Below are 26,374 nucleotides of genomic sequence, written 5' to 3'. Positions count from 1 at the left end.
CAATGTAATATCTACATTGTATATAGCTATTTATGAAAACACATTTTTAAACAGTCAACTATTTCTAAATTTCTTGCATAATTCTTATTTGATTTTTTTCTATTCTTGGAGACTACATAAGAAGAACTGAAAGTTTAAACAAGAGTTAAACACTGTAACAAATGTAGACCCCTGTTTCTGACCTTGGCTACCAGTAAACATGTAATGGTTAAAATAATCATCCTATAAAAGCTCTCTTGAATTAGTTTTTTTTCTGATGGCTGTTTTAGAAAGATCAGTACAAAACACTGAAATTAACTTTACTGAGGCATACTTGGAATGTGAGTTCCTTGGTCCAAGTTAAGGGTCAAATAGTTAAGTTTTATTATTGCTTTCCACAGAACAAACAACAGATGATATAATTCCACCTTCTACTGGGCACTCATGATACTTTTTGGAAACATTTGTGATCTGGCTTTATTTAATCACTTCCTATGTTTGGTAATAGAGATAAAATATTTCACTAAATTGAACTGTATTTAAATAAAAAGACACATTAGCTTGGATGATATCCTCACGCATAGTGTATATTAGTTAAACTCTCAAGGTTAAGTCCTATTTCATTTGTATTAATGCTTCTCTAAGAATGACCACAAAAGAGTAAAGGACTTTATCACATCAAACATTTAGTTTATAACAAATGAACTCTAAGAATTTAAACATAATTTTTAGGTAATTACAAACAACTGTAAGTGCCACTGGTTTTTAATTTTAGACAAACTCAATAATTAATATACAAACTGCAAAAAAAAGGAGGAAAAAGGTGATTTTATAATAATAAATCTGTTATTTAATATCTAGTAATTATACAAATGCTCTAATTATACACATCTTTAGGAAAAGGAAAGCCACATCATATATTTCTACAGGTAGTCCTTTTATATAATTTTTTAAAAAATGGTAAAATGTTTATAGCTTTCAAAGCAATATATAAGAGCGTTATTTCATCTGCTGCCCTTAACAGTGTAGTGTTCCATATTATTATTTCTATTTTTCTGTTAAGCTAAATCATCTTCATGTTTGAACACATTCAATGGCTAATAAATTTTCATTAAGGGTTTATAACATAATTTTCCTAAGCATATCCCTGATTTTGAACACATGTGTGCCTTCTAATTTTTGGTTATATAAAACACTTTAATATATCCTAGATTATCTCCTTGGGATAGTTCCCCAATGGTAGGATAACTAGCTGAAGGAGAATGAACATTTTAATGACTCTTATTACCTATTCCCAAAATGTAAACTTTTTCCCCCCAACTGTAATTTAACTACTTCTCTCAAAAACAGACAGACAAACAAAAGCCTGCATTGTGAGGCATAGTGGAAAGAACTCAGGCTTTGGAACCACACAGATTTGTGCTCAAATCCCCAGTTCAGCTACTTACTTGATTTTAGGCAACTTAATCAACTTCTCTACCTTTTCTCATCTGCAAAAAGGGGATAACCCAAACCAGTCTGCAAGTTACTGTGAGGATTAGCGATAATGTATGTATAGTGTCTGGCTCAGAAGTGCTCAAATAATGGAGGCATCAATTGTTGAGACACTATTAATGATTAAGAGCACTGGTTTTAGAGTCACAGAGACACTCACAGAATCCTGGTTCCACCACTGGGTTAGCTGTGTGACCTTGGACCAGTTATTTGACCTCTCTAAGTCTTAGAAGGGCTCTTTGTCTCAAAGTTGTGAAGATTAAATGAGATAACATGTAAATAATTAGCACAATGCCTAGGAGCCATCTCACTTTGGAGGTAAAGCAGCAATGACTGTCAGGTAAGAGGGAAAACAGAAGGCCAGGCTCCTTGACTCAAGTCAGTATAGCTCTATGGTTTTCCCTACCTCCCTGGGATCAGGCAGATCCTTGGGACTACATCCTTGCCTGGCCCATTTCCCATCCCTTCCCTGTACGCCTTCCTTCATTCCTAGTAAAGATGATCACTGTCTCAATCAATCAACCATGTGTTCCCAAACCCTTGTCTCAAGCTATGCTTGTAGGGTACCTGATCTAAGACACTAGTATTTACAAGTTCTCAATAAATGGTAGCCCTGACTGTTATTAGGATCTCAGGAAGAATAATAAATCCACATTTCTCAATTAACATGAATAATAAGTTCACAATTTTCTTTTCATTGCTCGTGAGGACTTTTATGCAACTATCACTTTTTAGTAACAGACATTTTCATGTTTCCTTTAATCCCAACTTGAGCCATCAAGTTGGGATAGCTAGGTAATTCTTCATAGATACACATGTATACCATCTGTGTGATCTCACACTTAAATATTAAGAAAACTTACATTGTTTTCCATTGCAAGGCGACGAACTGCAGGAGTTGCCAGTGTTTTTTGGCCCTTTATCTCTTGGTGTGTGTGTTCATCATGGGACACAGCAGGAGTTTCAACAACATCTTCTTCTGAATCTGGTAACAAGGTAAAATTTTACTCTTTAGTAGAAAATATTGAAATAACTAAAACAACAAGCTTAGTGTCTTATATAAATAAATTCAAATTAAAGTATACAGTCAAAAAGCATAATAGATGAGCTACTTCAGAATGGGAAAACACAACTGTAAAATGGAAAAACATACAAGGGTAATAGAGTGAGTGAGAGGGGTGTACGGGTACCAGGTACTGTTTAATGATTATTATTGCCTGCTGTTTACTTCATTTCTGTTAAAATTATGTAGCAGCTACAAGTTAAAAAATGCAAGTTTCTTTCATAAATTTTAAAACACATTGTATTGTAAACATTTTCCTAATAAATTTCTCATATACATATGAAATGAGAATCAAATGTGAGGTAAATTACATGAATCATGTAAAATCTGTGACAATCTTAAATGCTTTCCTAAGATAATATAGCATATAAATTTTTTCTTTGCTTTGAATATGGCTTAAGGAATGCTGTGGAAGGTTTTATTTTCACGGGTAATACTAATTTGGTTGTTTTATTCTCTAACTGTAGAGTAGTGATATAAGAAAAACTATCTTGGGCTATTAGCATGTATTTTTGCAACCAAAAAGAAAAAGGTTTTAAGAGCATTTAATTGTCAAAGTTGGATGCTAGGAAATCAGTGCTATAGTACAGCAGAATCTCTGTGGGAATAAGTAAACTAGAGCCAACCTCTGAAAATCAGCAGAAAACTGAGTTAGCTTTGACATTCTATTCTAAGCAAATAAAAATTTTCCACTGCTAGAAAACTATGGAAAGACATTCTATTCATTCATTCCTCCTCACTAGTCTATGAATTGGTCTGGTGGAGCTCTCAAAGTTCCCCTACGGTTAAGGAAGAGAAAAAACAAACACTTTGTATTGAACATGAAGAGTAGTAGAATATTCCACCCCAAAATGTGATTGTAGGAGTTCAGGACATACCACCCCAACATATGCCACTTTGGTGTACTGATTATTTTCAAGAGCTGTACGCACTTGAAAAACAACAAATGCAGGGAGAGGCTTACTCTGAACTCTCTTCATGTACCTAAAGACATCCACAAGGAACTCAACTGTCAGAAACTCCCTCCCTAGGAGTTTCATCCAACCACGGAAGATTGACTCATCACAGGAGAAGAGACTAGAAATCAGCAACACATCCATATAAACTTTGTCACAAACTATCATACCCCCCATATATTCTTCTAAGAGCCAATTCATCCTTCCTAAAAATCATTTACTCTCCCCTAAGAGGCCTACATCCCTCCTCCCCTTTCCCTATTAAGAAGGTATTTAAACCTGAATCCTAAAGCCACCTCTCTGTTATTCATTTTTCCTGGGTATCTCCCAGGTATACATGACGTCTACATGTTAATAAATTTGTTTTTCTCTTGTTCATCTGTCTTTTATTACAGGGGTCTCAGTTAAGAACTCAGAAGGTACAGGGAAAATTATTCTTCCTTCCCACAATCACCTAGTATATATCGTATACTGCACTACATATGTAATAGCTTAATCTTCACTCCAGTGTGTAAGATAGGTGTTATTATCCCCATTTTACAGATTAAAAAAAATGAGACTTGAGATGAAGAGACTGGCCCATGGTCACACACCTAATAAACTGTGAGGAGCTGGGATTCAATCCTAGGGCTGACTCAGTTTGTGCTGTTTCCTTTAGTTCATGGCTAGCCCTAGTAGATTTTCTTTCTGGTCAAATAAGCTGGAATATAACTTCTACAGCTCCAGGCATAATTTTATTGCACTTTGAGAAGCCCTGTGCATTGTCCACATCTGTTGAAGTTACTGGAGAAACTAGCAAGAAAGATTAGCATTAGGAACTAAGATCCAAAGAAAAATCAAGGGGGTTCAGTTGTAGGAATCCCAAATACTAACTTGAATAATGCATATTTGCTACAGTTTGAGAAATGCATAAATGCCCAGACATATCATATACAAGTTATTATATAACAGTTCCAAAATATCATGTTATTTATTGCTACTCACCTTTCTGGAAAACATTCTATATATCACCAAGTAGTACTGCCTTCTGGAATAATTTCGGTGTAAGTATTAAGTAATAAAACAAAGATTTGCAAGAAGTCACTCGTATTATATATGAGTTGTAGTTGTCATGTAGTTGTGGGAAGAAAGCTCTCTTAATACTAAAATACTACCTTGCTAAGGACATTGGAAAGCCAGGGATGATTTAACAGAGATTTAACAGAGAATATCTACCAGAAAGCCATTTCCATGATCCAAGGGTTTCCAGTCTTTTTGTTACCTTGATCATAGAACTTATCTTAAAAGTGACCCAGTAGAGAAGAAGTAAATCATAAGGAATGGAGGGAATGTCATTTTCTAAATGGATGAGTGTTTGTGGCATGATGCCAAGATAAACGGAGTGATCAACATCAAATCACAATTTCGCACAGATACAAAAGGATATTTGGTTCAGAACCTAACAACTAGGAAGAAGATCTAGGAAGATGACCAGATCTTTCAGGCAGGAGAGAAAAGAACGGTTTCTAAATTCAACTTAGAGACCTAGCGGCCACAATAACTTCTATTAGCATTTGATTCAATAACCTTAGCCCTGATAGAGATTGCACATTAGAAAAAGTTACAGTTTTGGAGAAAGTTGCTGCTGGTTCAGTTTTGCTGATGCAACAATCTGTTTCTGTTACCGTGCCCTGTTACCTCGATGAAATAGAGATTGCAAGCTATACAACTGGGAAACCAGCAAAGTCAAGCTGTCCTGGTTATTCTGGTTCAGCCTTTGAACTGTCAGCTTAGCTATAAACTGCGACATGTTTAACACAGGGGGAGGCCCATATTGCTACCCCCCAAATGTGGAATGCTTATTACTTTTTCCAGATTTAATTAAACATATGATTGTTCTATGCAATAAGAAGAAAGTGTGGACAGTAAATCAGAGGATGACTAAAATAAAACCATGGTGATCTTGATGTAAAACCAGAGTTTGTGTAACAGAGTGGGACCTGGCAGTAACTCCTGTCGTTTTTCAACTTTTTGAAGAGTAAGTCCTAACATTTGACTCCTTCCTATTGTACTTCACATAGATGACTAAGATGATGAAGAAATTATTAATAGTAAATTCTAGTTTGTACTTTCCCCTGAAGCTATTGGACATAATTGTTTTCTTATCATGAGCTTATAAACAGGAACCTAGTATTTTTATGATTGCAACCGATCAGACTTTGAAAAGCAGGAAGTTTTTTATTGTAAGTTAGAAAAAATATTCTTTTCAGGATTGTTTTTGGACATGTGTATGGTAAAAATACAACTTAAAGTGTTTTAATATAAATGTTAAGTATTTGGCACAATATTTTGAGGAGCTTAGTTAAACGTAAAGGACTTCTGTGACTTTTCACATTAAAATGTCAAATTCTTTTCAAATGAGGCTTCGGGGAAAATGATCTTGATCATATTGGCTTTGGTTATAATTCCATTCATTCAATGTACTCTATTCCTTGCCTTTTAAAATAACTAATTTTGATTCTGAGAAAATTAAGAATTCCAGTGTGATAAAGGCAATTTTTCTTTTATGCAAAAATGAAGTCTTAGTAATTTTCAACTTAGTTTTGTATTCCAGGTATGGAGTTGCGTTAAAAAATCTTTTGAAACTTGTTTAAAACATAAATAAATAAAAATAAAATACTACCTTGTTAAATAGCACTTGAAGCAATTTTCTAAGTTTTTTTATATGATTATACTTATATAAAGTATACTTTATATACTTATTTTCTCCTTTGATGTTCACAATAATGCTACAAGAATGCAGGGCACATTCTTGATTTTACCAAAGTAGAAACAGACTCTAAGGGGGATGGAGTTAAGACTAAGCTAAAATTTCATGACTCTCCCCAGCTGATGTGATTTTCACTGTTCTTGCACTATACTCTAATATGTGGGATTTTATTCCTTCAGTAGTAGATTTAGATACAGTTTTTAAAACCTTAATTAAATTTTAAGAAAGAACAAAAGGACTCTGGTAAATAAGTTTTTATCATGAAGACTGTCAATTTAGTGTTGCTGGAATTCATCATGTGAAGAAAATTATAATAAAATGATATTATTTCATATTAAATAAAAGAGTAATTTGAATTAGTAAAAATATTAAAACTGTGTGATTGCAATGGGAAATACTTTTGAAATACCAAAGCACTCAAAGGTTTTTGAAAGAGTTGTTTTTGTAAGAAGCTTTAAACTTTTCCTCCCTGCAAAACTTCTTAGGAAGACCTTTCTTCATAGCACAAATCTAAACCTTAGTTTAGTTTCTGCTCAAATCATCATAAATTGAGAATTAATGACGTCTAAACCAATGAGATTGCATAGCATTTTCTTTCTCACTTCAAATTACTGAAACAGCTAATTCAATCAATTCAGTCTACAATTAGCTATACAAAATAAGGTTTTAGTTACGATGATAGGTGTTCATGTTAAAGGGTAAATGCAATATAACAGCAGAATAATACAAAAATATTCTGCTACATCTTATGTCCCTTCTGCTATAAAGTATTCTGCTACATCTTATGTCCCTTCCTCTCTTCCCTTAATACTTCCCCATGGTGGCAAGACTCCTCAATTAGAGCTAATTAGGTATAGTAACTCTCCACTTGTCTGGTGGTCAAGCATTCTGGCAACTTAATGTTGTACACAGCTGTAGGCGCAGAACACCTAAAACCGTGCCACGCAGCCTCAGTATTAAAACCATACACTTGCTCCAGAGAAAAGTCATTTAGACTCTCAATCACAACCTATTTTCTCTTCTTAGCACATATTTCTTAACAACTTGGTTATCTGTATTGCCAGAAAGTTAGGAAGGAGAGTGATGGCCTGGCACAATGACAAGGCTAAGGGGTAGGCTGAAAAAACAAAAATCAGAGGCAGAATTGTGTTTTTCCCAGAAAAATGAATGTTCATTAACATGCGTTTGCATAATCAAAAAAGATTTTAGGTTATACCCAATATCCTCCCTTTAAGAAGGCATAAAATATGTAGGTTTAAAAAATAAATAAAACTACTGATTCCCATTAAATAAATGGTTTAGAAAAGTTTGGGTTCAAAAAGCTTTACTTGTTTAGAAAAGTGAGGAGTCATCCTACTTTTTAAAATAGAGGTTAGAGAAAGCCAGGTTAGCTGTAAAGAGAACTCATGGCAATATTCTTAAAACTGAGTTCACAGCAGACAACATACTGAGACGTGGATCAGCTTTGACATAAATTTGATAATATTAATTAACTAAATTTCAATTTGTATTTTTTTTTTAAAACAGCATAAATGAGTCTAGTAAGCTCTTTTCAAGTAGAGTCTACCTACAGTCAGAGCACTCAGAGATAGGAGTTGGAGGTCACAAATACTTTTTCCCTCATCAGAATTATCATGACACTCCAGTCTTGAAAAGCAGGCTGCAACACCATGTTACAAAGAGAGTACCATAGAATATTATTTAAACAAGCATTAAAAGACAGGATTTAATTTCCGTTACTGCTATTAAGACGTCTACTCTTGATCCCTTACACTCTTGATGGTTCTATGCTACAATTATTTCCCACCTGTAAAATGGACATCATGTGTCTTATACTTCTAAAAGACTTTTTTAGGTAATTTTCTATTTATAGTATAATTGGTTTTCTTGGCACTAAAACGAGGAACAGTATAGACAAATTCAGTATTACTACAAATTCTTGTTTAAGACAGGTACACAAAATATTTAGAAACTTTTCCTGTTTCCAGAATTTAAAAAGAGGCACACATAAATTTCTTAGTAAGTTGAACCTACTATTCTATAGGCTTGCTTATTTATTTTATGCTTCATAGTCATTCTTACAGTAAAAAACAATAAAAATTACAAGAAAACATAAATATAAAAGCAAAAAGGTACACACACAAAATAAAATTAGCATGCAAGGCAATTATTCAGAATACACTTTGAATTGCAAATGAAATAGAAGAGCTAACAATGATCAGTTCTCTATGAGGAAAATTATCAGATAATTTTTACTCTGAACATAACCTATCCAATCCCATTAAGTTTTTACAGACATATAATAAACTGCACGTACATAAAATATAAAATTTCATAAGTCTTGAAATATATATATACCCATAACTATCACCAAAATCAAGATAATGGACATATCACCCCCCAAAGTTTCCTTATACTCCTTGGTAATTCCTCCCTCCTAACCTTCTGCCTCCTTCCTACCCTATGAGCAGGCAACCACTAATGGGTTTATTGTCAAAATATATTAGTTTGCATTTCTAAAACTTTATATACATAGAATCATACAGCATGTTCTCTTTTATGTCTGGTTTCTCTGACTCAGCATAATTTTTCAAGATTCATCCATGTCATACAGGAAATTAATTTTTGTAAAAAATTATCTAGAAAATATATAGCCCCTCCTGAAAAAGTTCTATAAGTTTTATAATTTGCTATATCAAGACTTATTAAGTTGGATTTCATTGGAGATACCAAAAGAAACTCTAAAAAATAAAACTCTAAGAAAGAAAAGGAAACAATAAAACCCCCCACAAATCCCAATTGTTCACTTGTTCATATACTGTCAGCCCTGGGAATCCACAGGTTCTGTATTCATGGATTCAACCAACTGCTGATCGAAGATACACAGAAAAAAAATGTATGTAGGTTATATGCAAATACTACACCATTTTTTTTTTTTTGCGGTACACAGGCCTGTCACTGCTGTGGACTCTCCCGTTACTGAGCACAGGCTCCAGACGTGCAGGCTCAGCAGCCATGGCTCACGGGCCCAGCCGCTCCGCAGCACGTGGGATCCTCCCGGACTGGGGCATGAACCCGTGTCCCTTGCATCGGCAGGCAGACTCTCAACCACTGCACCACCAGGGAAGCCCACTACACCATTTTATACAAAGGACTTGAGCATCCGCAGATTTTGGTGTCCCTCTGTGTGTGTGTGTGTGTGTGTGTGTGTGTGTGTGTGTGTGTGTGTGTGTGTGTGTGTGTGTGTGTGTGTCCTAGAACCAATCCTTTGCAAATACCACAGGATGACTATAATTTGCTTTTGTGGACAGCCTAGATAGGTATCTAAGCTGGTCTACAGCACTTGACTGGGTATTCTAATTTACTAACATCCACAATAATGTTCAGCATCTTTGGTTGTCTCAGTTTATGCCAAGAGTACAATTCTTTCCTTTCTAGGTCTTAACTGAATGAAAGAAAAATCTATACCTATTATCTTGTTGATCCATCAAAATAATTCTGTGTTTATTTCAGGTAATTTTTAAAGGTAAATTCTTTTTTGTTTTTAATATTCCTAAATCATGCCTTTCAATAGAAATTTGGAGTCAAGATAATAGCACCCCTAGTACCCAGATTATGGTCTCTTATTTATTCCACATTAAAAGGAAAAAGAGGCCCTCAAGGAATGGATAATTCCAGGTCTGGGGTAGGAAAAGTATCAATATAAGGTGAGTCCCAGATCATCTCCTTGTGCCAAAAGCAAGGAAGGTTTTGAAAAGTAACAGCGTCATGTTAAAAGAACACACAGAAGCCACCTTGAAATGGTCACCACTATTAATGATTTGAGCATTAAAAAGAATTATAATAAAAACATCAGGTCAAATGAAATATAAACAAAGAGAATGTTGGAAAAATTAATATCACCATTTGAAGGGCCTATTAAAGTAACTCCTTATTTTAATAATTGGTAAAGAAAGACTGGAATGTCTTTCCAGTAGGAACTGTATTTCATAGTAACAAATAGCCCCAATTGATGAAGGAAGGGATAGCTCCACTTTACAGAATAATGCCACCTAATAATGTTAAAGGAATCCAAAAATCATCATTCTACAACCACTAAAATAATTGTGGTATGGTTATGGCAAGGGTATGGTTATGGTTCCATGTTTAAACTTAGCATTATTACACCAGGTCATCCAGACGTTATTTGTGTCCTGATACGGAGAAATATGAAGTACATAATATTTCCATGATGTAGATTCTAGCCAAAATATTTAACTGCAACCTAGCCTTTAAAACTTACTTCTAGTTTACAGGAAATATAAAGAAGAGAGGAACAAGTCAAATACCACCATGAAGAAGCAACAAGTCTAAAAGATGTGACATTCTGCAAAACAAATGCTACCATCTCTTCAGCAAGTCAGTGTCATGTGGGGAAGTAGGACCTAGATTAAAAGAGACCAGGTGCAATTTGTAGTCCTGTACTAGACTCTAGCTTGAACAAACCAATTGAAATTTCAAGGACGTTTTGGTGGCAACTGGGGAAATTTAAATTTAGATATGGTGTGACTACCAGATAAAATGAAAATGTATTGTTATGAAAACATGTAGAGTCATTAACTAAGCAAACACATTAGAATGTACCAAATACAAGTCTGGTTAAAAAAATACCAAAATGCAAACAAAAATTAAATTCAAAGAAAAAATATTAAAAACAGCAAAGAAAAAGCAAAAATAACATACAGGGGAATCCCCATAACGTTACAGCTGATTTCTCAGCAGAAACTCAACAGGTCAGAAGGGAGGGGCAGGATATACATAAAGTGATGAAAAGGAAAAACCTACAACCAAGATTACTCTACCCAGCAAGGATCTCTTTCAGATTCTATGGAGAAATCAAAACCTTTACAGACAAGCAAAAGCTACAAGAATTCAGCACCACCAAACCAGCTTTACAACAAATGCTAAAGGAACTTCTCTAAGTGAGAAACACAAGAGAAGAAAAAGACCAAAAAAACAAACCCAAATCAATTAAGAAAATGGTAATAGGCACATACATATTGATAATCACCTTGAATGTAAATGGATTAAACACACCAACCAAGACACAGACTGGCTGAATGGATACGAAAATAAGACCCTTATATATGCTGTCTACAAGAAATCCACTTCATACCTAGGGACACATACAGACCGAAAGTGAGGGGATGGAAAAAGATATTCCATGCAAATGGAAATCACAAGAAAGCTGGAGTAGCAATACTCATATCAGATAAAATAGAGTTTAAAATAAAGACTGTTACAAGAGATAAGGAGGACACTACATAATGATCAAGGGATCAATCCAAGAAGAAAACATAACAATTATAAATATATATGCACCCAACATAGGAGCACCTCAATACATAAGGCAAATGCTAACAGCCATAAAAGGGGAAATCGACAGTAACACAGTAATAGTGGGGGACTTCAACACACCACTTACACCAACAGACAGATCATCCAGACAGAAGATAAATAAGGAAACACAGGCTTTAAATGACACAACAGACCAGATAGACTTAATTGATATTTTTAGGACATTCCACCCATAAGCGGAAGAATACACTTTCTTCTCAAGTGCACATGGAATGTGCTTCAGAATACATCTCATGTTGGGTCATAAATCAAGCCTTGGAAAATTTAAGAAAACTGAATTCGTATCAAACATCTTTTCCAACCACAATGCTATGAGATTAGAAATCAATTACAAGAAGAAAACTGTAAAAAACACAAATACATGGAGGCTAAACAGTGCACTGCTAAATAACCTAGAGATCACTGAAGAAATCAAAGAAGAAATTTAAAAACACCTAGAAACAAATGACAACAAAAACACAATGATCCTAAGTCTATGGGATGCAGCAAAATCAGTTCTAAGAGGGAAGTTTATAGCAATTCAAGTTCACCTCAAGAAACAAGAAAAATCTCAAATAAACAATCTAACCTTACACCTAAAGCAACTAGAAAAAGAACAAAGAAAACCCAAAATTAGTAGAAGGAAAGAAATCATAAAGATCAGAGCAGAAATAAATGAAAGAGAAATGAAGAAAACAATAGCAAAGATCAATAAAACTAAAAGTCAGTTCTTTGAGAAGATATACAAAACTGATAAACTTTTAGCCAGACTCATCAAGAAAAAAAGGGAGAGGACTCAAATCAATAAAATGAGAAACGAAAAAGGAGAGATTACAGCTGACACCGCAGAAATACAAAGGATCATAAGAGACTACCACAAGCAACTATATGTCAATAAACTGGACTACCTGAAGTAATGGACAAATTCTTGGAAAGGTACAACTTTCCAAGATTGAACCAGGAAGAATTAGAAAATATAAACACACCAATCACAGGTAATGAAATTGAAACTGTAATTAAAATCTTCCAACAAACAAAAGTCCAGGACCAGATGGCGTCACAGGCAAATTCTATCAAACATTTAGAGAACAGTTAATTCCTATCCTTCTCAAACTCTTCCAAAAATTTGTGGAGGGAGGAACACTCCCAAACTCATTCTACACGGCTACCATCACCCCAATAACAAATCCAGACAAATATCACACACACAAAAAAATTACAGACCAATATCGCTCATGAACATAAATGCAAAAATCCTCAACAAAATACTACCAAACAGAATCCAACAGCACATCAAAAGGATCATACACCATGATCAAGTGGGATTTATCCCAGGGATGCAAGGATTCTTCAATGTATGCAAATCAATCAATGTGATACACCATATTAACAAATTGAAAAATAAAAACCATATGATCATCTCAATAGATGCAGAAAAAGCTTTTGACAAAATGCAACACCCATTTGTGATAAAAACTCTCCAGAAAATGGGCATAGAGGGAAACTACCTCAGGATAATAAAGGCCACATATGACAAACCCACAGCCAACATCATTCTCAATGGTGAAAAACTGAAAGCATTTCCTCTAAAAAACAAGACAAGGACGTCCACTCTCACCACTATCATTCAACATAGTATTGGAAGTCCTAGCCCCGGCAATCAGAGAAGAAAAAGAAATAAAAGGAATACAAATTGGAAAAGAAGAAGTAAAATTGTCACTGTTCCTGATGACATGATATTATAAATAGAAAATCCTAAAGATGCCACCAGGAAACTACTAGAACTAATCAATGAATTTGGTAAGGTTGCAGGATACAAAATTAATGCACAGAAATCTCTTGCATTCCTATACACTAACAACGAAAGTTCAGAAAGAGAAATTAAGAAAACAATCCCATTTACCATTACAACAAAAAGAATAAAATACCTAGGGATAAACCTACCTAAGGAGGCAAAAGACCTGTACTCAGAAAACTATAAAACACTGATGAAAGAAATCAAAGATGACATAAACAGATGGAGTGATATACCATGCTCCTGGATTGGAAGAATCAATATTGTGAAAATGACTATACTACCCAAAGCAATCTACAGGTTCGATGCAATCCCTATCAAATTACCAATGGCATTTTTTACAGAAAAATTTACAAGAAATTTTACAATTTGTATGGAAATACAAAAGACCCCAAATAGCCAAAGCAATCTTGAGAAAGAAAAATGGAGCTGGAGGAATCAGGCTCCCCGACTTCAAACTACGCTAAAAAGCTACAGTAATCAAGACAGTATGGTACTGGCACAAAAAGAGAAATACAGATCCATAGAACAGGATAGAAAGCCCAGAGATAAACCCACACACATATGGTCACCTTATCTTTGACAAAGGAGGCAAGAATATACAATGGAAAAAAGACAGCCTCTTCAATAAATAGTGCTGGAAAAACTGGACAACTACATGTAAAAGAATGAAATTAGAATGCCCCCTAACACCATACCCAAAAATAAACTCAAAATGGATTAAAGACCTAAAGGGTAGGATAGGGAGGGTGGAAGGGAGACACAAGAGGGAGGAGATATGGGGATATATGTATATGTATAGCTGATTCACTTTGTTATAAAGCAGAAACTAACGCACCCTTGTAAAGCAATTATACTCCAATAAAGATGTTAAAAATAAAATAAAATAAAATAAATAAATGTAGGGCCAGACACTATAAAACTCTTAGAGGAAAACATAGGCAGAACACTCTATGACATAAACCACAGCAAGATCCTTTTTGACCCACCTCCTAGAGTAATGAAAATAAAAACAAAAATAAACAAATGGGACCAATTAAACTTAAAAGCTTTTGCACAGCAAAGGGAACCATAAACAAGATGAAAAGACAACCCTCCGAATGGGAGAAAATATTTGCAAAAGAAGCAACTGACAAAGGATTAATCTCCAAAATATACAAGCAGCTCATGCAGCTCAATAGGAAAAAAACAAACAACCCAATCCAAAAATGGGCAGAAGACCTAAATAGACATTTCTCCAAGAAGATATACAGATGGTCAAGAAGCACATGAAAAGCTGCTCAACATCACTAATTATTAGAGAAATGTAAATCAAAACTACAATGAGGTATCACCTCACACCTGTCAGAATGGCCATCACCAAAAAATCTACAAACAATAAATGCTGGAGAGGGTGTGGAGAAAAGAGAATCCTCTTGCACTGTTAGTGGGAATGTAAATTGATACAGCCACTATGGAGAACAGTATGGAGGTTCCTTAAAAAACTAAAAATAGAACTACCTTATGACCCAGCAATACCACTACTGGGCATATACCCTGAGAAAACTATAATTCAAAAGGAATCATGTACCCCAATGTTCATTGCAGCACTATTTACAATAGCCAGTACATGGAAGCAACCTAAATGAATGGATAAAGAAGATGTGGCACATATATACAATGGAATATTACTCAGCCATTAAAAGGAATGAAATTGAGTTATGTGTAGTGAGGTGGATGGACCTAGAGTCTGTCATACAGAGTGAAGTAAGTCATAAAGAGAAAAACAAATACCGTATTGTTAACGCATATATATGGAATATAAAAAAGTGGTACTGATGAACCTAGTGGCAGGGCAGGAATAAAGACACTGACATAGAAAACGGACTTGAGGACACAGGGGGAGAAGGGGAAGCTGGGACGAAGTGAGAGAGTGGCATGGACATATATACACTACCAAATGTAAAATGGATGGCTAGTGGGAAGCTGCTGCATAGCACAGGGAGATCAAGTTGATGCTTTGTGACGACCTAGAGGGATGGGATAGGGAGGGTGGGAGGGAAGACTTAAGAGGGAGGGGATATGGGGATGTATGTATACATATAGCCAATTCACTTTGTTGTACAGCAGAGACTAACACAACATTGTAAAGCAATTATACTCCAATGAAGGTGGGGAGAAAAAAAATACCGAAATGCATATGTACATGTGTCTAGAAAAATGTCTGGAATGACATACATTAATGTGTTAAGGGTGGTGATTAATGAGTTGTAGGAATGTGTTTTCATTTTCTTATTTTTGTGTTTCTGCATTTTGTAACTTTCTACAATGCACGCATCCTGTTTTTATAATAATAGAAATTAAATAAATAACAGGAAGGCTTTAATAAGTTACCTTCCAGCTTTTGGAGGCAACATGTTAGAGCTGAAAATATTCTCGACAAAGACTCCGGACATCCGAGTTCTAAATTTGGCTTTGTCACAGCCATTGGGCAAATTACCCAGTGATTCTTCATTCATTAAACTGGAATACCTCACAAATAAGAATAAATAAAATACTAAGTGTGAAACATTTTATAAACTATAAAGTGTGACTATGATATTAGTTATTATATTATTGTACAGACTGCAGGACTAAGAGTCAGCCAGCCACTCTAATTCAGACTCCTTCTAGACTTCCAAATTACACTACTGAAATGTCTTTATCTCAGCACTTCTAGATAGATCGTGGGCTTAGGGTTGCATCACAGACTCTGCTCCCCCTGCCCCCACATCAAATCTTCCTAGATGACATAACCTTGGTGTATCACAACAATGCCAAAGGGAACTTCTGATGTAGAGAGCCAGCTATTTGCTACCATAGGGACAGCGCACTGTTTTAATTTTCCAGTAAACTTCTCATAACGAATTCCCTTTTGTCAGGACATCTACTGCTTATAAGTTCTATGGTTGCTGCTGCTTCTGAATGCTAGTTTCTTTGCTTCTCATTCTGATTTTCCTCCTTTTGTCTTCTACTTCTCTTTAAGAAATTTGGCTTTCATAACCATCACCAATGAGTGTGTTTCGGTTTTCGTATCAGCGGCAAACAAAGCAATCCCATTATGTGAGATTTAATCTTTGCATATTCCAAGTTTTATTAGTGACCAGTGTTTAAAGCTTGAATCTTTAATTCCCAAGAGAGCTTGTTGCTTCTTTGAACACCAAGGTTTCCAGAAGGCAGGCCTCCAGATAAATGAAGTATTACTGTACATGTTTTTAACATGGTAACATGGTCAAAAGGTAATCATGCATCACAGAGTACCTTTCCTATTTTCCTGATTTCAGCTTCTAAACCCCCAAATCAAATCCTGTAAGTTGTTAAAAGTAAACTCCAGTTTCAATTGGTACCCAACGACAAAAGGACAGCAGTAATCAATTTGGCAAAATAGATGAACATATATATACAGTACCTTTTAAAGCTTCCGTTTCTATGTCTACTAATGGCTTTCCCACGTAGGCAATATCGTCTAGATTATAATATAGTTTTTTAATGACTCCATCGTAACGACTAGTGATAGTAACAGAAGCTTTATCACTTTGAACTTCACAGATGCTATCAAACTGAGACACTGTATCTCCTTCTTTTACATACCTAAAAGAAAAAGATGCAAGACACTTTTACATGAGCAATGATAATTACAGATCATCTTAACAATATAAATGCTACACTGAATTAGATCAGTATCCATCGAGCCCAGCATTTGGTCCCAGATAGTATACCAAAGAATGTTTTAGAAGAGACTACAGTGGCTTCCTGAGGCTCTTTGATGCCCCTTCAAGAAATATAAAAAATTTCAAAATAATTAAAAATTCATAGATCTATAATCAAAAATTTTAATTAATTTGTCAGGTTTTCTGCCTCAAATATGAAAAATGTATTTTAAAAGTGTTATTTCCTTTTATCGTCTTAGGCTTTATCAAATTTTAATAATGCCTATTATTTCTAGAATTAATTTTTTTTTTTGCGGTACGCGGGCCTCTCACTGTTGCGGCCTCTCCCGTTGCGGAGTGCAAGCTCCGGACGCGCAGGCTCAGCGGCCATGGCACACGGGCCCAGCCGCTCCGCGGCATGTGGGATCCTCCTGGACCGGGGCACGAATCCGTGTCCCCTGCATCGGCAGGCAGACTCTCAACCACCACTGCGCCACCAGGGAAGCCCTAGAATTAAATTTTAAAAATTGATATCCTCAATATAATTCCTTTTTAATTTCATGAATTTTAGTTTGAGTTCTTAGTCTTTGTTTCTAAGATGGCTAATAAGTTTCAGATTCAGGTTCTTCTGACCTGAGGTCATTGCTCTTTCCTTGATCCCACAGTGCAATAGATACAAAATCATAAAGTACATTTATGTTATTATAGTCCTCTTCTAACCTACAAAGCAATTATAATGAGAACTGCAGGGAAAGAATGTTCAGGTGGCTGAATCAGATTTTTGAAAGGATCTTTAACAGTATACAATTGTGGGAGAGAATCTACTGACTCACCTTAACTGTTACTTCTAGAAATCTTTGAAAATTATTTCAGTACCCAGAGGTGTTTCCTTTTTTTCCAGAAAGGGAAAGAAAGAAAAGGGATAGAAGGATGACTAAGTAAAGAGCTTTTTAATTTTTGTTTCAAGCCTTTTTTTTTTAACCTTTTGAAAATTATTTTTTGATTCATGTCTTTTGGTTTAATATTGTAACCTTTTCTAAAAATATAGGCAAACTCTCAGGTAATGGTGAGTCAAATGTACTTGCATTCTTACTGAAGTCATTTTCGGTAAAGAGACCTTAGACTACATGATTATTTTAAAATAGTTTGGAAAAAAGCTCTAAGTTCATACATTAAATGCTTTTCAAAACACATGGTCATATCAACTTAATATCTTTTAGAGGCAAATTTCTCTTTTTTAGCTGAAGTGAGGGGTGGGTAGTGAAAAAATTTTTTAAATGAGGAAAAAATAATCCTTAATAAATTACATTGAATAAAATGCCATACTGTAGGATGAATTGTGCCACCAGCATATTGGCAACACAAACTAGATTACCTTATTGCTTTAAAAAAATCATATATGTTACAGAAAGAGATGTCTCAATTTAAATAGATTTCTACTTATTTTTATACTTACTTAAAAAAATTTTCAGAATAACTTACCATTCTTTAACAGTGACTTCTCTAATCCCTTCACCAATGTCTGAGAGTTTGAACTGAACAATCTGTCCCTGTAGAGCTTCGAAGACAAATGAGAAATGATCTCATTAAATATGTAATGTATTGCTAATAGACAGATGCTTTGACATCTAAAATTAGAAAATATTCTCAAGCAGAGGCAGAAATTATTCCATTTTTATAGATTTTAAAAAGCATTTTATAATGTTTATAATCTCTTCATTATTCATAACTACCCAAGATTTATATAAATTATTCAGTGACACAGACCTATTGATATTGCCACTGAACTGACATTTTCCTATTTCCAAAATAATGTTCTTTTACAAGGGTATAGGAGGCCCTTCCAACAAATGAGATTTTGCAATAATAGCAATGAACAGAAAATAGAACAAGATATTAGACAAAGGGAGGTTCAGCTGGATCTCCTTGTTTCATGTTATGAAACTATAATAAACATCAATGGCCTGCTCTTAAATCTCTTTTGACTTCATGCAACTCTTCTCATTCCCAGTGTCTAAAAATCAGGCAGATCCATACCTAGAAGGCTTGGAAAATTCTTATTCGCTCAAATGATGTTCTACCAACTTCTTAAATTTTAGTCTTCTATTTTCTCTTAGCACTTTTTTTACTCCTTTTCAAATTTCTACACCCTCTTTATAACACTTAGATGCCAATGATAATTTATGGTAATTATTCCCAAGACAGAAAGTATGTATGGATCCTCTCACTTTTCCAAATTAACAAATGGCTCCGAAGTGACTGAAGAGCGCTCCTCTATCTTTAAACTACTATTAATCAAAATGGCTTATAAAATATACAACAAGCTGATTAAGGTAGGAAATTTTTCTTTAATAAACACGAGGAGATTAGTAGTTAAGAAATACGAAATACACTTTTGATATGGAGGTCTTAAGCACCTCTTGTTTCCTCTGTAGTAAGTGGGGCCTCCCACAGCCTGCTGCTCAGAGTATAAACTGGAACCTTTCTGAAAAATAGTTTGGCATTAAGAATCAAAAACCTTAAAAAAAAAAAAAGTCTGTTTCTTTGACTCCGTAGGTAATTTTACTTTTAAGATTTTTTTTTTCCTTGAAGAAGTACAGAGGTACACGAAGATTTCTGCTCAGGAAGAGTTATCATAGAGTTATAATAAAGAATTGGAAACCAACTGAAGTAATCAAAAATGGCAAGTAAGTACACCATGGCACCTCTATACACAGCAATATTATGCAAGGAACAGCATGTGAAAGGGCATGGGAATATGATACTATGCAGCGTGGTTAGGGAATGACAAACACTTCCGTACAGCTGAGGACAGGCTACGTGGCAAGAAATAAGCCCAGATTTAAGGCTTTGTGCCATGATGAGGTGAGGTGTTTGGAACATATCCTAGAGGTAATTAGGAACCAGTGGTAAATAATTATGGTCATTAATTCTTTGCAGCTGTTCCCATTAGAGGTACAGTTTATCTTACCACTAGTTAAATCTACACTGGCCTATGACTTGTTTTGACCAATAGAGTACAGCAGAAGTAAAGTTGTAGGTTCTGGAGCGCAAGCCTCACAGGACCTCGCAGCCTCCACTTTCTCCCTCTTGGAATGTGCCTTGAGATCCCCATGTAAGGAAGCTGTTCTAGTCTACTGGAGGATGAGAGACACCACATGGAGGAGAAATGAGATGCCCCAGCTAAAAACCAGCACCAACTGTCAGACACATGTGTAAGACCATCTTGGACCTTCTGACCCAGATGACCTTGTAGCTGAATCCAGTCACATTAGTGAGCCCAGGTGAAACCAGCAGATGACCTTGTAGCTGAATCCAGTCACATTAGTGAGCCCAGGTGAAACCAGCAGAGGAGCCACCCGACCAACCCACCCCCAGAATCCTGAGGAACAATAAATCATTGTTCCTTTAAGCCACTAAGTTGTGGGGAAGGTTACTATTCAGCAATAATTGGCTGATAGGAGTCCCATCTACAATTTCAGACCTATAACTTTATATCTATAATTTTAGAGAAAAATATCTCTGGCAGGAGTGTGATGGAAAGGACTGGGGGAGGGGTGGCAGAGAAAGCAGTTAGGAGGCTATTGTAGGTAAGAAACTGAAGTATAGAACTTAATATATTTACATATTTTCAAAGCTGTCTGAAAAGGCAAAGACAGATTTAAAAACATTTAAGATGTAATATTACCATATCTTGGTAATCAACATGATTTGAGACAAGTATCGAGATGGCTTCAGGTTTCTAGCCTAACTGTTTACTGAGTTAGGGAAGAATTGGAAGAGGATGTATCCCAAGTATGTAGAACAGTGCCTTGGGATTTGCTCTCACAATAATACAAAGTTGGATACTATGTTACTCCCATTTTCCAAATGATGAAACAGAGAGAAATTAAGTAACTTGGGTAAGGTTACACAGCTAGTAACCCAAAGCTCCTTAAGTGTTTAGAGACTAGGGTAAGAAGTTGGAGTTTCTGCTTGAATGGCCTCTATTTTCTCTGAGAAGTAAAGAGAAAAGATCAACTTTTGAAAATAGAAATCTTTTTTTTTTTTTAATGGTGAAGATAAGGTTTACATATCTTAGGGTGATGCGGAAGAAGACATATACAAGGCATGGAAGGACTAATTTATCTCAGGGGTTGGATCCGCCTGGAATTCCGTTATTCTTCATCACTAGCACAGACTAAGGCACTATGTATCTGTCAAAAGCTTAACGTTGTAACGGAAGTCTAGGGTTCTTTCAGGGTTCTAAATAGAACATCAGGAAAAAAAAAAGTTTTAGTGCCTTTGCCAAATCTAATACTTAAGTCTCAAGTTCTTTGCAAGGTAGAAAAAGTTGGGGGAAAGGTAATTAAGTGGTAAAAGCCAGAGAACTTTGTATTTACACAAGCACCTCATCACACTATCTTAACATGACAGATTAAGTGCCTCATCCAAAAAACAGTAATACAGTGAGTACAAGGATACAATCTACTAAGTCAACAATTTAATCTAAGTCATATCAATGCTGACTGTTGCACTTAGGTAAGTCATATGATAAAGAACAGAGGGCCCAAGAGAACCCAGTCCCAGCATTATGAAGACACAAGTATTAAGGGAAAGTATGTGAAAGGGGAGTGGGTGCAAAAAAAAAGAAAATGAGAATTGGATAGATGTGGGGAGAGCAAGGAGGGCCAGGCTAGAAGTAAAAGGTCAACTTTTTTACTTTGATAAGTCTTCAGTTACTGAATAAATATAAAACACTATGCTGTACAGGCTATTCTGAGATTATACTTACCAGCAGTTGTTTTCAGAAGCTGATGTGGATGATTATACTTGAATGAAGGATAACCAAAGAAAGACACATAGTTTGGTTTCAAAACATGAATATTACATGTTTGAAAGTAGCGGACACAATTCTAGAGATGGGAAAACAAAACAGTAAAAGGTGTTATAAATGATCTTAATGGCATATCTCTAAGTATATACTGAATTTCAAGTCTATTCTAAAAGTAGAACAATCATTATCACGATATAAACAATATGAAATTAGGCTGAAATCAGAACACTTGGCATCAGTGACAAGTTTCTGGTTAAGAAAACAAAGGAATTCAAACCCTAGCACACAGAATATTTTCTTGTTCTTTTGTTTATTTATTTATTTTGGCCATGCCGCGAGGCATGAGGTATCTTAGTTCCCCAACCAGGGATTGAACCTGTGCCCCCTGCAGTGGAAGCAGGTAGTCCTAACCACTGGATCGCCAGGGAATTCCCTTGTTTAGTAAAATTATATCCTGATTTGTCCACATGCTTATGATCCTTGCCTAAAATTCCCTACGGAAGTAAAAAAGTTTTAACAATGTTTTCTATATAAACACAACAGCCTGTAGGTGTATTTGAGTCATTAAAGGCTTCCTGAAATAAAACAACTAAAGAATTCAAAAGTGACTGCTAGCAGGCTTCCCTGGTGGCGCAGTGGTTAAGAATCCACCCGCCAATGCAGGGGACACGGGTCTGGGAAGATCCCACATGCGGCGGAGCAACTAAGCCTGTGTGCCACACTACTGAAGCCCATGCTCTAGAGCCCGCAAGCCACAACTACTGAAGCCCGCGTGCCTACAGCCTGTGCTCCGCAACAAGAGAAGCCACCGCAATGAGAAGCCCACGCACCACAATGAAGAGTAGACCCCGCTCGCCGTGAAAGCCTGAGTGCAGCAACGAAGACCCAACGCAGCCAAAAATAAATAAATAAATAATCACTTCTTTATTCTTAAAAAAAAGTGACTCCTTTAGCATCTAAAGACACTGAAAAACACACATAGTATTGTCCTCAAAGGTTTTCTTATCATAATTTATAGATTTAACTCTTTAGATTTAACTATTGATATTTTATATAAAATCCTAATATAATAAAATACAATGTTACAGAACTAAGTAAGACTGAATGTATTTCATTTGATATATCAAAACCTAAGTGTGTGAAAGGTACAATATTTTATTTTGAAAGTTAACATTTCAATGTTATTAATACCTGATAAACTACATCACACTTTTTTTAAAAAAAATTAATACAATTTTTAAAGGTTACAGTCCATTTACAGTTCTTACAAAATTTTGGCTATATTCCCCATGCTGTACAATACAACCTTGAGCCTATCTTACACCCATAAGTTTGTACCTCCCACACCGTCACCCCTATATTGCCCTCCCTCCTACTGGAAACCACTAGCTTGTTCTCTATATCTGTGAGTCTGCTGCTTTTTTGTTCTATTCACTAGTTTGTTGTATTTTTTAGATTTCACACATAAGTGATTACATACAGTACTTTTCTTTCTCTGACTTACTTCACTTAGCATAATGCTTTTCAAGTCCATTCATGTTGCTGCAAATGGCAAAATTCCATTCTTTTTTATGACTGAATAGTATTCCATTACATACATATAGATAGATACATAAATATATGTATGTATATCACATCTTCTTGATCCATTCATCTGTTGATGGGCACTTAGGTTGCTTCCATATCTTGGTAATTGTAAATAATGCTGCTATGAACATTACGGTGCATATATCTTTTCAAATTAATGTTTTGGTTTTTTTGGATATGTACCCAGGAGCGGCATTGCTGGGTCATATGGTAGTTCTATTTTTAGTTTTTTGGAGAAACCTCCATACTGTTTTCCACAGTGGCTGCACCAATTTACATTTCCACCAACAGTATACAAGGGTTCCCTTTTCTCCACAACCTTGCCAACGTTTGTTAATGGTGTTCTTTTTGATGATAGCCATTTTGACAGGTGTGAGGTGATATCTCATTGTGGTTTTAGTTTGCATTTGCCTGATGATAAGTGGTGTTGAGCATCTTTCATGTGCCTGTTGGCCATCTGCATTTCTTCTTTGAAAAAATGTCCATTCAATTCTGCCCATTTTTTAATGTTGAGTTGTATGATTTGCCTTGATCAAATTTATCAAAGGGAGCAGTGGAAGGAGCTCAAGGACCAAACTGTTGATGACTGTAAATGTCAAATTAAGGAGTCTGAACTCATACATTATGGGTTATTGAAGAAAAAGGATTAATCGTCCAACAAACGAAAGTCCAGGACCAGAAGGCTTCACAGGTGAATTCTATCAAACATTTAGAGAAGAGCTAACACTGATCCTTCTCAAACTCTTCCAAAAAATTGCAGAGGAAGGAACACTCCCAAACTCATTCTATGAGATCACTATTACCCTGATACCAAAACCAGACAAAGATACTACAAAAAAACAAAATTACAGACCAATATCACTGATGAATATATAGGCAAAAATCCTCAACAAAATACTGGCAAACAGAATCCAACGACACATTAAAAGGATCATACACCATGATCAAGTGGGATTTATCCCAGGGATGCAAGGATTCTTCAATATACTCAAATCAATCAATGTGATACACCATATTAACAAATTGAAGATTAAAACCATATGATCATCTCAATAGATGCAGAAAAGCTTTTGACAAAATTCAACACCAATTTATGATAAAAACTCTCCAGAAAGTGGGTATACAGGGAACCTACCTCAACATAATAAAGGCCATATATGACAAACCCATAGCAAACATCATTCTCAATGGTGAAAAACTGAAAGTATTTCCTCTAAGAAAAGGAACAAGACAAGGATATCCACTCTCACCACTATTATTCAACATAGTTTTGGAAGTCCTAGCCACGGCAATCAGAGAAGAAAAAGAAATAAAAGGAATATTGGAAAAGAAATTGGAAAAGAAGAAGTAAAACTGTCACTGTTTGCAGGTGACATGATACTATACATAGAGAATCCTAAAGATGCCACCAGAAAACTACTAGAGCTAATGAATGAATTTGGTAAAGTAGCAGGATACAAAATTAATGCAAAGAAATCTCTTGCATTCCTATACACTAATGATGAAAAATCTGAAAGAGAAATTAAGGAAACACTCCCACTTACCACTGCAACAAAAAGAATAAAATACCTAGGAATAAACCTGCCTAGGGAGACAAAAGACCTGTATGCAGAAAATTATAAGACACTGATGAAAGAAATTAAAGATAATACCAACAGACAGAGAGATATACCATGTTCTTGGATTGCAAGAATCAATATTGTGAAAATGACTATACTACCCAAAGCAATCTACAGATTCAATGCAATCCCTATCAAATTACCAATGGCATTTTTTACAGAACTAGAACAAAAAATCTTAAAATTTGTATGGAGATACAAAAGACCCCGAATAGCCAAAGCAGTCTTGAGGGATAAAAATGGAGCTGGAGGAATCAGACTCCCTGAGTTCAGACTATACTACAAAGCTACAGTCATCAAGACAATATGCTACTGGCACAAAAACAGAAACATAGATCAATGGAACAAGATAGAAAGCCCAGAGATAAACCCACACACATACGGTCATCTTATCTTTGATACAGGTAGCAAGAATATACAGTGGAGAAAAGACAGCATCTTCAATAAGTGGTGCTGGGAAAACTGGACAGCTACATGTAAAAGAATGAAATTAGAACACTCCCTAACACCATACACAAAAATAAACTCAAAATGGATTTGAGACCTTAATGTAAGACCGGACACTATAAAACTCTTAGAGGAAAACATAGGAAGAGCACTCTTTGACATAAATCACAGCAAGATCTTTTTGGATCCACCTCCTAGAGTAATGGAAATAAAAACAAAAATAAACAAATGGGACCTAATGAAACTTAAAAGCTTTTGCACAGCAAAGGAAACCATAAACAAGACAAAAAGACAACCTTCAGAATGGGAGAAAATATTTGCCAATGAACCAACAGACAAAGGATTAATCTCCAAAATATATAAACAGCTCATACAGCTCAATATTAAAAAAATAAACAACCCAATCCAAAAATGGGCAGAAGACCTAAATAGACATTTCTCCAAAGAAGACATACAGATGGCCAAGAAGCACATGAAAAGCTGTTCAACATCACTAATTATTAGAGAAATGCAAATCAAAACTACAATGAGGTATCACCTCACACCAGTTAGAATGGGCATCATCAGAAAATCTACAAACAACAAATGCTGGAGAGGGTGTGGAGAAAACGGAACCCTATTGCACTGTTGGTGGGAATGTACATTGATACAGCCACTATGGAGAACAGTATGGAGGTTCCTTAAAAAAGTAAAAATAGAATTACCATATGATCCAGCAATCCCACTACTGGGTATATACCCAGAGAAAACCATAATTCAACAAGACACATGCACCTCAATGTTCATTGCAGCACTATTTACAATAGCCAGGTCATGGAAGCAACC

The 26,374-nt window shown here is 35.5% G+C and overlaps 1 protein-coding gene across 1 annotated transcript in view; it reads right to left on the bottom strand.

Moving 5' to 3' along the window:
* The window catches only part of DBT (dihydrolipoamide branched chain transacylase E2), a 43,825-nt gene that overhangs the window by 13,458 nt on the left and 3,993 nt on the right, over positions 1-26,374 (bottom strand). The window contains exons 2-5 of the mRNA XM_082856109.1: positions 21,855-21,975; positions 18,563-18,638; positions 16,840-17,021; positions 2,337-2,458 (exon numbers count right to left, since the gene is read on the bottom strand). Of these exons, the coding sequence (XP_082712235.1) occupies positions 2,337-2,458; positions 16,840-17,021; positions 18,563-18,638; positions 21,855-21,975 (501 nt within the window). The remainder of the gene's footprint in view (positions 1-2,336; positions 2,459-16,839; positions 17,022-18,562; positions 18,639-21,854; positions 21,976-26,374) is intronic.

This window comes from Leucopleurus acutus (genome assembly GCF_964270905.1).
Source record: "Leucopleurus acutus genome assembly, chromosome: 2".
Taxonomy (NCBI): Eukaryota; Metazoa; Chordata; class Mammalia; order Artiodactyla; family Delphinidae; genus Leucopleurus; species Leucopleurus acutus.
This window is presented reverse-complemented; position numbering and strand designations above follow the sequence as displayed.